This window comes from Sphaeramia orbicularis, chromosome 21 (assembly GCF_902148855.1).
Source record: "Sphaeramia orbicularis chromosome 21, fSphaOr1.1, whole genome shotgun sequence".
In the NCBI taxonomy this organism is placed as follows: domain Eukaryota; kingdom Metazoa; phylum Chordata; class Actinopteri; order Kurtiformes; family Apogonidae; genus Sphaeramia; species Sphaeramia orbicularis.
The window spans coordinates 11,236,213-11,249,694 of NC_043977.1; the positions used below are offsets into that span (position 1 = coordinate 11,236,213).

Genomic DNA, 13,482 nt, shown 5'->3' on the forward strand with positions numbered 1-13,482 from the left:
TGTGTCTTTAACATCTTTAATTTGCTGTGATTAATAGATTTATCTTGAACCAGCCTTTGGTTACAGTTGTGGACTCACCCTGTCGCTGGCCTCCATCTTTTGACCTCCCAGGAACCACTCCACAACAATGCCTTCATACGACAGCTCACACTCGAACGTTGCCGTCTCTCCGGCTGTTACCGTCACGTCCTTCAGCGGTCGCATCACACTGATGGAACGAGCTGAAGAAGAAGAAGAAGAACAGAGCTTTAGATTGTCCTGGGAGGACACTTGGACCATCACACATCAAGGCAGGAGTCATGTTACTGGAGTCAGAGCAGCTTCACTTCAGATAAAGACTGAAACTAAAATAACACAGCATCTGATTGGCTAAAACCCTGAGGGGTTGTTTTTTTTTTTCTTTATCTAAAAACCTCAGGAGTTTGTTCTGAGCAAAAGAAAGTGAATTTAGACTTAAAAACTACAGAATTTCCAGTCAAAGATGTAAATAAATGAAAGTTGAACTAAACAGGGTGAACAGTGTCCAAATATAAGAGAACTGGATCTGACCTTTGACCCTGAGCTGGGCTGTGGATTTGGCGTTAGCAGCAGAGAAGTCGACGCCACCAGCCATGTTCATCCGAACATTGTAGAGGATCAACATGTGACGCTTCCCCTCTTCTTTAATCTCCACATCCTGAAACAAAACCAGACACACAACAATCAAATGGGGTGTATTTTTTTAGTTGTGGTGTTTTTACCCCTCGGCCAAAAATGGCCAAAGGGGTATTGTAATCCTTTTGTCCGTCTGTCTATTCAATGACATAATCACCTTATCTGAAGAATACATTGACATATCTGCACCAGATTTATACTGTGGATGCATCTTGGCATAGGGTAGAAGCCTATTGAAAATAGGTGACCTTGACCTACTTTTTCAAGGTCAAATGGCAGCTACAATGTCTGAGTAATTTCAAATATTAATATGTATGTAATAAGTTTAACAGAAAGACAATCTAATCTCAATTATAGGGCAGTAACTTTCAGCAGAATCTTACATTATATTTGGCAGAGGGGGATTAAAAATGCACAGCACATTACACTTCTGGTTGTGGTGTTTTTTTTTTGGTTTTTGTGTTGTTTTCTATGGTTGTGGGGTTTTCTCTGGTTGTTGTGGTGTTTTCTATGGTTGTGGTGTTTTCTATGGTTGTGGTGTTTTCTCTAGTTGTTGTGGTGTTTTCTGTGATTGTTGTGGTGTTTTTTCTGGTTGTTGTGGTGTTCTACAGTCATTGTGTATCCATGTTCTGGACTCACTGCAGACTGATGCAGAGCTTCTCCTTTCAGTTTCCAGTTTCCGTGGACATCTTCCTCTGAAATCTCCGTCTCGAACTTGGCTGTTTCTGTCTCCGTCACCTCAACACTGTACAGCGGTCGAACCATCTTAATGTCACGCTCTAAACAAGCAAACAAACAAACATGTCAGTCGTTTCAATGGATTATCTACACAGCTGATCTCTTGTCTGTATCAGCTGTTACTGAACTTGTTCATCACATTTAAATTTATCCATTAACAAATTTTGTAGCTGATTTTACTTCTAGGCTCAATAATTCAACAGATATTCAACAGTTTGTCTTGTTTGTTGAGTATGGATTTATTATTGTCCAGATGGCAGTGGGCAGTACCTTCGATGTTGAGGTTGGCAGTGGTTTTGTCTGAGCCACAGTCGCAGGTATAAGCTCCGATGTTGGCCTTCTCCGCCTTCCTCACCATCAGGATGCGTTTCTTGCCGTCAGTGCTGATTGCAATGTTTTTGGAAGGACTGATCTCCTTCCCGTCTTTGAACCACTTGACATCAGCGACAGCTTTGCTGAGTTCGCAGACCAGCTTGACCTCGTCCTTCTCCACCGCCGTGTAGTTCTGCAGCTTGGTGGTGAAGTAGAGGTCACCCTCTGACAAGAACAGACGCACAGTTAAACCACGAGTCTGAAGGAAAGATCCAATCTGTTAAAGATAATGAAAACCAAGACTGGACTCATAAACTTACCGATGACCGTGAGCATGGCCGTCACTGCCTTGTCCATTGCCTCCACTTTGATCATGGACGTGTCATCGATGGTCACCTCCTTAAAGGCCAGAGTGTGGACTTTACCATGATCTGACATGTGAACGACTTTACTGGGATGGAGACGCACGTCGTTTTTGTACCAAACCACCGGGATCTTATCGTGAGACAGTTCCACACTGAACTCAGCCGTCTCACGCTCTTTCACCGTCACATCTTTAATGGGTTTGGCAAACTCCAGGCGGATTCCTGTCCACACAAACACACAACATCAGGTCACGACTAGGATTATACCTGACAAGAGACCCAGGTCAGATCTGGGTCAGAGGGGTTAAGTCAACTGGGTCATACTGGATCCAGTCATCTGTTTCTCAGGTTTACCTTGGATGACCAGTTTTCCCGTCGTCCTCTTGTCCTCAGCCTCAAACATGTACTTGGCCTCATCATCATACGCTGCAGATTTGACCCTCAGTACGAACATATTTCCTTCCTGCAGGGTTTCGTACTTGTCGTCAGTCTTTACTTCTTGGGATCCTTTGAGCCAACGGAAAGTCTTGGGTACCCTTGACACCTCCACCTCAAAACGAGCCTCATCCTTCTCATAGACCTGGACGTCACTGAGTGGACTCAGGAAGTTCAGAGGAAGTTCTGACAACACAGAAGAGAGGAAGAGGAAGAGGGAGAAGAGGAAAGAGAAGGAGAAGAAAAAGGAGAAGAACATTGTGAAAATTTGATGGTTTGTTAAACTAAACAAAGTCAAAGTTTAACGTCAGAAAAACTCAGTTCTTTTCCAACCTGAACTGAACTGGAATCAGTGGATCACAGACTGACCTTTGACTTTGAGGTTGGCTGAACACTTGGCGTTGGCGGCGCTGTACGACACCTCTCCGGTCATGGGAACGCGGCAGTTGTAGAGAATCAGAGTGTGTTTGGGTCCTTCCTCGATGATGTCCACGTCCTAACAACAGAAGACACACAATCAACACCCATCAGTCACATGATCAGTGTGAGTCTGAAGGGCTAAGGGTTAGGGTTAAGGGTGTGAGACTCACAGAGGATGGACTGAGGACTTCTCCATTCAGTCTCCATTGTCCATGGACGTCATCTGCAGAGATCTCCACCTCAAAACGAGCCGTCTCTCCGTCGAACAGCTCCACGCCATAAATGGGTCGAACCACCTTGATGTCACGAGCTGAAAACACAAGGACAAATAAACAGATGAAGCTGAATTCATACGTGTCTGATCTGATTGAACACAAGAGAAAATATTCAATTATCATAATGATTTATAACCTGATCTCAGAGTCTTTTTAAATCTTTTAAACCATTTCAAAGTTTGTCAGACAGTGTAATGTTTGTGGAGGTTAACTGATTTGATTTGGGTCAACACTGGTACCTTGACTTATGAGTTTACCCACTTATGAGTTTTCCGAGTTATGAGCTGTTGCTTGTTTGATTTTTTGCTTTGAGTTGTGAGTCAAAATCTGAGTAATGATCGAGCTTCAGATATGCTGCCGCGAGAACAAATTAAACTCATTAGTCAAGGTACCACTGTAATTTTGGATCATGTTCTGGATCATTTTCCAGATGGTTCCTGGCGTTCTGCGTACCTTCGATGTTGAGTGTGGCAGTCGTCTTGTCGGTTCCACAATCACATACATATCGTCCTTTGTCGCTTTGCTCCACTTTCTTCAGGACCAGCGTCCTCCTCGTGGCCTCTGACTTCATCACCACTGTCTTGGAGGACACGATCTCCTTGTTGTCCCTGTACCAGACGACGGGGACGTCTTTGCTGAGTTCACAGTCCAGAGTCACCTCGTCCTTCTCGGTGGCGGTGTAGTCCTGCAGCTTCACCACAAACACGGCATCGCCCTCTGAAACACACCCACAGCTTCAGTCAGAGCCTGTTCTCATGTTCCTGTGACTTTAAAACATCATGGTCTGTTTTAGACCCAGATGGACTTCATGGACATGGTCTTTGAGTCCCTGACACACACAGAATCAGATACAGCTCAGACGTGGTTTTACCTATGACGGTCAGTTTGGCCACGGAGGATATGCCCCTGGCCTCGGCCTTGATCTGACATGTATCGTCCAGACTCAACGTCCTCATTTCTAGAGTGTGTCTTTTTCCTTCCACATACGTGAGAATGCTGCGGCTCACGTGCACTTTGACCTCATTCCGGTACCAAACCACGGGAACGTCATCATGGCTCAGCTCCAGCTCAAAGCGAGCGTTTTTACCTTCTTTGACTGTTTGGTCCTGAAGCGACTGCACAAATTTCAGCCTCATGCCTGAAATACATCAGCCACTTTAAAGCTCAAGAAGAAGAAGAAGAGGAAACACAGAGACACAAACTGGGCTGGGAACATTCTGACAGATCATCCACACAGAAACTCAGAACCTCCATTAATCATCTACGTGTACTGGTTCTTCTTCTGTGGTGTTTCTGTGTCTATTAACACTATGAAAACTTACCTGTGTTCTTCATTTGAACTTGTCCTACTGACTTTTTTACGTATGTCCTGTTTGAATCATTCTGACATCATCCAGCTTTACACAGAAGAACAAACGTAAGGATTCATCAACTGCAGCAGTCGCAGTGGTTTTACTTTATATTATGTGTAATAAGTTCATACAGTAACAATTCAATATCGATTCAAATATAAATGCACTATTTTTATAGACTTTCATGGATATACATATTATTAATATTGTAATTACTGTGTTTATTCATATTTTATGTCTATTTTTATTTTATTCTACTTTTAGTTCATTCTTATTTTACTTTTGTTATATTTTATATTCTATTTTCTTATTTTTTCTTAATTTTATATTTGTTCTATTCTTATTTTCAGAAGTATTGGTGTGTTATTCCTATTGTTGCACTGACTGGAGTAGCACAATGACAATAAAGGCTATTCTATTCTCTTTTATACTAATGTATTTTATTCTGTTCTGTTCTGTTCAATTCTATTCTATTCTATTCTATTCTATTCAAAACCAGTTCCTTACTTTAAGAATATTGTGTAAATGCATAGGGGACTAAATCATTATAAATTCCCTCAGTGTCATAAAACATGAACAGACGTCGTTGCTGGAGTTAAAGTTGGATAATGTTCAGATATAAGACACAAACATCAGTACAGCTATTAAAATGTATTACCACATGATGACATATTTGCACTATTTAACGGTGTGTCAGCAGTTCGGTGGTAGCTTTCAGTTCCCAGCCCCACTTGGGATCACTTACCTTCCACTGTGAGCTGAGCCGTTGACCTTTGACCCAGCACCTCAATGGTGTACTGACCCTCATCATCAAACTCACAGCTGTTCATGATCAGCATGTGTTTCTTTCCATCGTCAATTATCTCATATTTGGGGCCGGGGGTTATGACCTCCACCCCCCTGAACCACATGACCTTTGACACGTCCTTGGTGACGGTGCATTCAAACTTGGCCTGTTTCTTTTCAGGCACTGAAACGTCCTTCAGCTGCTCAACAAAGCCCATTGGGATCTCTGGGAGGTGCGATTAGAACGGGGGTTATTCAGCCTTACCGTCCACACCTCATTGGTCCATTGGCGTTCACACCCACACCCACGGACACACCCACTCACATGGACACACCCACAGATATGTCAGGTGTACTTTACCTTTAACGGTGAGCATAGCGCTGGTGATGGCGTTCAGAGCCTGATAGGACACTTCACCAGCTTGATCCAACTGCACATTTTTCAGGGTCAGGAAACGCTTCCTGCCGTCGGTTTTAATGTCACATGTCTGGAAAAGAAGAAATCACTAGGCTCGGATCACAGTCACACTTATTTAAAACACAACATCGCTGTACGTGTCAGTTCTCATTTGTCAAGGTCAAAGTTCAACTGGACCCACTCTGTTCATCCATTGATCCGCCCTTCACCAGAACTGATGAAGTCTCTTAGATGAGAAATAAACAGGTCCAGGTGAACTAAAACCACTACGGACAGAACATGGATGTTCATCAGTTCTTTTAATGTGGGCTTCATCAACTTTACCTAAAAGAAAAACTTACACTATTGGGTAGAAAACCTTCTAAATATAAGATGATCTTTGACTCTTAACCCCTACATTACCACTGGATCCAGTCACACTAAATATTAAATACATTCAAGTTTCTACAGTAAAACTTTAGTCAGTATTAATATGTAATATGACAAGAGAGACCTAGTTATAAAGTATGAATTCTCCACAGTTAGTGGAGTCTCGGAGTTTATTCTACAGTATTAATGAACAACTAAACAGACTCAGTGACAGAACCACCTGGACAGCGATGAAGCTAAAATATGGTGGATGTAGTTCAGGTTGGATTTGATCCACATCTACAAGAGTAAATGTTCTAAACTAGAGTTTTGGAACTTGCTAAACAGGAGAACATTAATGCAAAAATAGGTGAGAAGGAACAGGTTAAAGCTCTGAAATGTGTCTGGGAACAGAAATGGGATGGAATCTATAGTAATCATTGGGAAATGAACTACAGACACATCCCAAAATCAGTCCACAGTTTTGGATTAAGGTTCACTATTTTATTGCCAATATCACAAAATGCTGTTGAGAATTATCCAAAACTGTAAGAACTTGAAGACCACAAGGCTGTTTCAGCTCTTCCACTAGAACTATGATCAAATGGTAAATTGTTGTTAAAACCAGAAGCCATTTGGAGAGGCTGTTACTGGTTTTTAGTGTTGTTGGTGTGGTGCTGGACTCACCGGGGACCGGGTCAGGACCTGGCCCCGGAGCTTCCATTCACCAGCTACATCGTCCTCAGAGATCTCAGTGTCAAAGTTGGCCTCGTCCTTCTCCACCACCTCCAGACTCTTCAGAGGCTTCAGGACCTCGGCCTCGCGCTCTGAAATGACACCAGAGTGTTCAGAACACACCTGAGCATCCTCCAGCCTCGGCTTCACCTCCTTATCCTACAGCCTCGTGCTTCACCTCCTCAACCTCCAGCCTCAGTTCTACTGGACCTTACACTCACCTCCCAGAGTCAGCTTGGCTGAGTACCGGCGGTCCTCCACCTCAATTGTGTACTCAGCCACGTCGTCGGGCTGGCAGTTGTTGATAGCTAATGTCATGTCCTTTCCGTCTTTGGTGATTTGCACCTTGTCTGACGGAGCCAGTTCATCATCTCCTTTGAGCCACTTCCAGTTGGGGGTGTCTTTGAACAGCTCACATTTGAAGGTGGCCTTGGCTTTGGGTTTGACATGCTGGTCCCTCAGAGGCTTCACCAGCCAGTCCTTGATGATTTCTGAAGTAAAACACAAAACCACGTCATTAACCTGACATTAACCTGACGGTTTTAGGCTATATAAACTGAGTCTGTTCCTTCACCTTTGACCTTAAAGTTCTTCCTCATAAAAGCCAATGTTTCAAAAATACAAAATCACATTTTACACTAGGTTTAGGTTCAACATAATTGACTTGGACTTAATCCATGGTTTCAGGAGTGGATTCTTTCTAACCTTTCTGAATTTTAACCTGGTTCTAAACTTGTAACATAACTTAAAAGTCAAAATAGGATTTAATTACTTTAAAGAATATAATCCTTGTTGGTTGAGCTCAAAGTATCAGCTTCTTTATTTATGTTTATTTATTCCAAGAAATGTCTGTTCTATAAAGAAATACAACATAAACTAGTAACTGTAAGCAGTTATGATGGGCCCTCCTGGGCCCATGCAACTCAAGGCAGATCATGGTCAAGGGATTTTGAAAAAATGGGAATATGGGGTCTGGAGGTCTAACATGGCAGAGGATGTAGCAGTACTAAGTCAGGTCTGACTCCCACTGTCCACTTTGTGGCACTACTGAACAGTTACATAGTACACACCACATCACCGGATATCATGTGTAGAACAATGTGTACCAGTTTCATGCCAATCACATGTTGTTTAGGTCACAAATGTATTTTTCTGTTACCAGTAGGTAGGCATTACAAGTCCAGTTCAATGATGTCACAAAGTTCAGGGTGGGACTAATTCTACATTTTGATGCATATTGGACAAAGAGCTGAGTTATCACAATTTCATGCTTCCTAAATTCAAAATGCCCAAATTCCTGTTAGTCTGACATCATTGACTTCAATGACTTTTTTGTAGATCTCGCTGAGGTACACATATGTAGCAGATTTTGTTCCAGTCGGTGAATGTAGCTGGTAGTGGTGGACTTTAGGGGGCACTACTGAGCCATTTTTGAAGGTTTGTTTATGAAACCTATAAAATATAACATTTTTTGCTGCCACTCATGATTTTGTCCCCCTAAAAACCCAGACTTTTCATGCATGATCAGGCCCTCAAAAGTGCTAAGGAATGTCTACTGAAAAAAATAATAATAAAAAGAAAAACAGCAGATATGATAGGCATTCGCAGGCCATTGCATGGGTAGCGCTCGGGTCTTAAAAATAAACACAGCTCAGGCCCTAGTAAGCAAGGAGCCAATAAACACAAATCAATAGAATCAATACAATAATACTAAACATAATACCATGATACTAGAGTGTGGTAGAATATAAAAAGAGGCCTCTACCCTTGAGTCTGAACTCACCGATCACTTTGACGTTGGTGGTGGTCTTCACATCCTCCTGCCCCTCCACCTCGCAGGTGTAGGCGCCGGCATCCTCATCTGTGGCGTTTTGGATGGTCACAGCATGCTGCAAACCAATGACATTAATGGCCACTTTTCCAGCCTTTTTCTTGATGACGGCGCCATTGCGTTTCCAGACCACGTCTCTCTCTTTGTTCAGTTCACAGGTCAGGTACATGGGCTGACCTTTCATACATGTTGTCTCTGGTTCCAATTCAGTCACCCATTTCACTGGTAATTCTGCAAACAGAAGTGTTAAAAATCACTGGACTTTTCTAAACTGCCACCACAACATCTGAAAATGTTCTGAGCATCAGTACAATACCTGAGTGTCGGCAGTTTTTGTACCTAAAATAGCTTATTTTTCATTGAACACAGGGATCAGTGTTGAACATATCAGTGTTTAACATTGATCTTTCTCAGTATTTACCTTCCACGATGAGCTTGGCGGTGCAGTTTATCTCCTTGCCAGCATTCTTGGCCACACATGTGTATTCACCAGCATCCGACAGCTGCACGTCAATAATGTGCAGTTTGCGATCTTTGCCATCAGAGGTGAATTTATGTTTAGGACTTTCGCGCAGGTTGCTGCCATCCTTCATCCATGAGGCGATGGCAGTGGACGGTGACACCTCACACTCAAAAACAGCGGAGGAACCGATGGACTCGGCCTCTGTCAACACAATATCTTGAAGCTTCTTGATGAACTTGAGAGGGACAGCTTTGAGTTTGAATCCTCCAAATGGCTCCTCTGGTGGCGAAGGGCCTTTTCCTCCGGGCTTGAGGCCGCGGCCCCGCCCCCCGTCACCGGGAGATGGAGTCTGTCTCGCTGAAAACAAATACACAAACTCAAAGAGTTAGTTTCATAAAGTAGAATCAGATCATTGTAAGATATCTATCAGACCCCATACCTACCGTTCACCAACATTCAATGGACATTTACACCAATGTTAAAGGTTGATTTTATGTGTTAGAGGTTCACACACAGTAACACTGCCAACATGATGATCACTCTTCATGAGCTTTAACAGGGTCTTAGAGGTTTCAGAAAGATCAAACATGGAGAAAAAAAACACACACAACGAGCGAAGAAAGAGGACGTATCTCAAAAACAGAGATCTGCAAAGATCTGCAAGTATCTAAATGAAGAATGAGTCGGTATGACACCAATCAGCTTTTGACTCACTGCAAACACACTTTGGATGTTATGGATGTTAAGGTATCAAGGTTGAGTGCTAAACCTTTAGGTCAATGTCAAAAGCTGAATATCTTGATTAGTTGTAAATGCCAACACAAGAGAGCCCTTAAAAGTCTGAAATATTTCTAGTCTAAAATATTTCCAATATTATATAATGTAAAGAGTGAAAGCCATATTCAGCAGCACAACTACTGCATTAAAGATTAAAGTCGTAGAGAAGCACAGAGTCAGGTTCTGCTTGTATACAAACCACTAGTGTCATTGTTTAAGAGTTTTAACAGGAGGAACCAACAAGGCCAGACTAGGACAACAAACCACACACAACAAACAAAGACAGAGGACATGTCTCTAAACCCGGTTAAATCTGATCCAGACATTCAATTCCAGCTTTTGGTCATTAACAAAAACATCACACGCAACAAAAGCTGACATGAATCGTGTTTCAGGACAAGACAAACCTGCTTTGGTCTCAATCTGTTTCAGATTTTAGGCTAAAATTATTCTCACCCCCAAATCCTCTGCCTCGGCCTTTGGGCGGCTCCTCTGATGGTTTTCCATCTGGACAAGAAACAAGATCAGTTCATGAGATGAGTCTCCTTTAAGAGCTCTATCTTCATGAATATTCAAGAAAACAAAAATTTGTGAACACAGCTGGCAACCAACATGTTTCTGTCCACATCACACCAGAACACACATAAAAAGGAAGGACACGCAGATGAATAATGAAGACAATCAAAGATGGTGTCGATGGATGACACGACAAACACTGAATGATGGGTTGGATGACACACTGAAGGACAAATATGATGGAAAACATAAGAACGTTACAACCAGTGAAATGGTACTAGATGATGAATGGATGGATCAGGTGATTATGAAAATTAGATGGTTGGTCTTTGATGATTTAGATGAATGGTCTTGGATGATCTTAGATTCATTAGATGAATGGTCTTAGATGAATTAAATGAATCATCTTAGATGGATGGTCTTGGATGGGATGAGTGGCCTCCACAGTCATCAGTCATGGAGTTCATTGGCCTCGACCTCACCTCTTTTGGCTCCAGGTAAAGGTGTTTCCACAGCTCCATCCACCACTTCACCTTCCCAGTCATCTGAAGGAACCAGCTCCCAGCCCCAGGCCTCCTCTTCCTCGCCTTCCACTTCTTCAGCCTCCTCTTCAAACACCTCCTCCTCAAGCTGGGTGGGGACCTTTTGCATCTGAATTGCTCCAGGAGAGATCTCCTTCACCAGCGGGATCCTCCCTTTACCTGGTTCCAAAACCTCTTCTGGCGATGGTTTCTTCGGGACCTTTTTAAGACCAACAATTTCGATGGAATCTTTAGGTGTTTTTACTTTTTCAACGTTTGGCTTCCTCTCAGTAGGGATCTGATCCAGCTCCTTTGGCTTTAGTTTGTCAACTTTAGGTGATGGGGTCTTTTTTAGCTCAACCTTCTTGATCTGCTCCACAGGTTCTACCTTTTCTTTTGCAACTCTGGGTGAAGGAGACTTTTTTACATCAGTGCCTTTCTTTAAGAATAGTACTTCTTTCTGTGGGGTCACTGGTCGACCTGTTTCAGTCTCTTTGGGTGGGGTTCCTTCTACCTTCCCTGGTGGACTTGCTTTCTTCAGTGGCTCCTCTTTCTCCTGTGGTTTCTCATCTTTTTTAGGTGTCATGGTCTTCTTCAACTCTTGTTCCATCATATCTTTAGGACTTTGGCCAGGCATCTTTGTGTCCACTACCTTCTTTTTCTCTTCCACAGCTGTTTTTTCTGGAGTTGTCTCAGGTTTTGCATCTTTTTTAGGCGTCACAGTCTTTCCAACTTTCCCCAACTCCTGTTCCTTCAGTTCTGTTGGACTTCGGCCGTGTGCCTTTGTATCCATTAGCTTCTTTTTCTCTTCTACAGCTGCTTTTTCTGGAGTTTCCTTTGGTTTGCTGACTTTTGTGAAAGGCTTCAACACCACTTCTTCCTTGTCTTTGTCTGGTGTAGAGATGATTTTCAGTTTTCCTTGCACCTTCTCAGCGGAAGTAGGTTCCTCATCTTTGGGAACTTGTTCAATCTTTTTCTTGTGGGGCATTTCCCTCTGGTCTTTGGTGACTTCAGGAGTTTCCTCTGGACTTGTCAAGGCAGTGACTTCATCTTTCTTGTGTTTTTGAGCAGCAGTGGGTAGTTCTCTTCTTAGAGTCTCACCTCTCCTCAATAGAGCACGCTCAGTACCTGTCTTTGCCTCATGATCTTTCTCAGCTTTTGGAGGCTCAGGTTCTTCAGGTTTTGGAGGTTTTTCAAATGGTTTCAGAGTTACAGTTTCTGGCTCTTCTTCCTTCTTTGGTAATTTATTTATTTTCTTCTTTGTTAAATCTGGCTCAGCCTCTTTGTCTTTTGGTGCTTTGGGAGTTCTTATCCATCGACCCTTTTCATCGTCCATCTCTGGCTCTTCATGTACTTCCACTCGGCCCATTTCAAAAGCCTCCTCAGCTGCTGCATAGACTCGTTCAGTTCTTCCAAGAGTGATGATCTCCCGATCATCTCTATCGTGAAGTTTCTGAACCGTCAGTTCCGTATCATAGTGTCTTGTTATTTCAACTTTATGTGTCACGACTTCTTTCTCAGGCTCCTTCGGTTTGGTTGGTACCTTTTTCAGCTTGACCTTTTCTGGTTCTTCTTCTGATCTGGGAGATTTCTCAAATGGCTTCAGCTTAACTGATTCTTTCTGCTCGTCGGCTTTTGGAAGTTTATTTATTTTTTTCTTATCTGCACTTGGAGGCTCAGGTTCTGCTTCTTTCTGCAGTTTTGGCATTCTTGTCCATCCTTCTTTTTCTGTTTTTGGTGCAAATGAAACATGCTCAGCTTCTTCAAATTCTCTTAAACTGCATGTCTCCTCCTCTGCAGTGAAGACTCGATCAGTGCGTCCGAGTGTAATTATCTCTCGATCATCTCTCTCGTGAAGCCCATGAACCATAAATTCTTCAACGTGGTGCTTTGACACTTCAGCTTTATGAGTTATAATGTCTTTCTCAGGTTCTGGTGGTTTTACTGGAACCTTCTTCAGCTTAATGACCTCTGGTTCTGGTTCTTTCTCTTTGGGTATTCTGCTGACCTTACTCTTGAGTTTAACTGACTCAGGTGTTTTCACCTCTTGAACTGGAATTTTACCTTTTTGCTTAAGAGGCGGCACTGTGGTTGAGGCAATAAATACATACGTTTTCACAAGCAGACACACAGGAAATTCAACATCTCATCAAGCATTTTACAGCATAGACTCAAATACAAATAAACAATATTCTTGTGTTTTGTGTGAATTTTCAAGTTTCTGGGAATTCAGAAACTAATATTATTATACCTTTAGTTGGTCCAGGTGCGGAAACTGGCTCCATGTCTGGAAGAATTAAAATAAAAGAGATTATCACAACAAACAATCAACTCAGTGTTACAAAGACGTCAAAGAGAGAAGGTTTAGCCCACAAGTAGACATGAAGCACATGTATTTATGGACTCGACTTTCACAAAAGAGGTTTAGGAAAGCACATGTAAGATTGTGTCTATGTAAGACATAGAATAATAATAGTAGTAAGATACATCTAAGTATCACCACAATAAGACATTAAAGATATAAACAGAACATGCA

The 13,482-nt window shown here is 42.4% G+C and overlaps 1 protein-coding gene across 1 annotated transcript in view; it reads right to left on the reverse strand.

Annotated features, from left to right (window-relative positions):
* Positions 1-13,482, reverse strand: part of LOC115411946 (titin-like) — a 130,674-nt gene that overhangs the window by 96,178 nt on the left and 21,014 nt on the right. Inside the window, 19 exon segments of the mRNA XM_030124250.1 lie at positions 79-221; positions 550-676; positions 1,294-1,433; positions 1,663-1,929; positions 2,025-2,291; positions 2,424-2,690; positions 2,874-3,000; positions 3,095-3,234; positions 3,653-3,916; positions 4,071-4,337; positions 5,297-5,563; positions 5,699-5,825; positions 6,791-6,930; positions 7,060-7,329; positions 8,622-8,900; positions 9,091-9,489; positions 10,366-10,416; positions 10,908-13,031; positions 13,198-13,233. Coding sequence (XP_029980110.1) covers positions 79-221; positions 550-676; positions 1,294-1,433; positions 1,663-1,929; positions 2,025-2,291; positions 2,424-2,690; positions 2,874-3,000; positions 3,095-3,234; positions 3,653-3,916; positions 4,071-4,337; positions 5,297-5,563; positions 5,699-5,825; positions 6,791-6,930; positions 7,060-7,329; positions 8,622-8,900; positions 9,091-9,489; positions 10,366-10,416; positions 10,908-13,031; positions 13,198-13,233 — 5,702 coding nt within the window.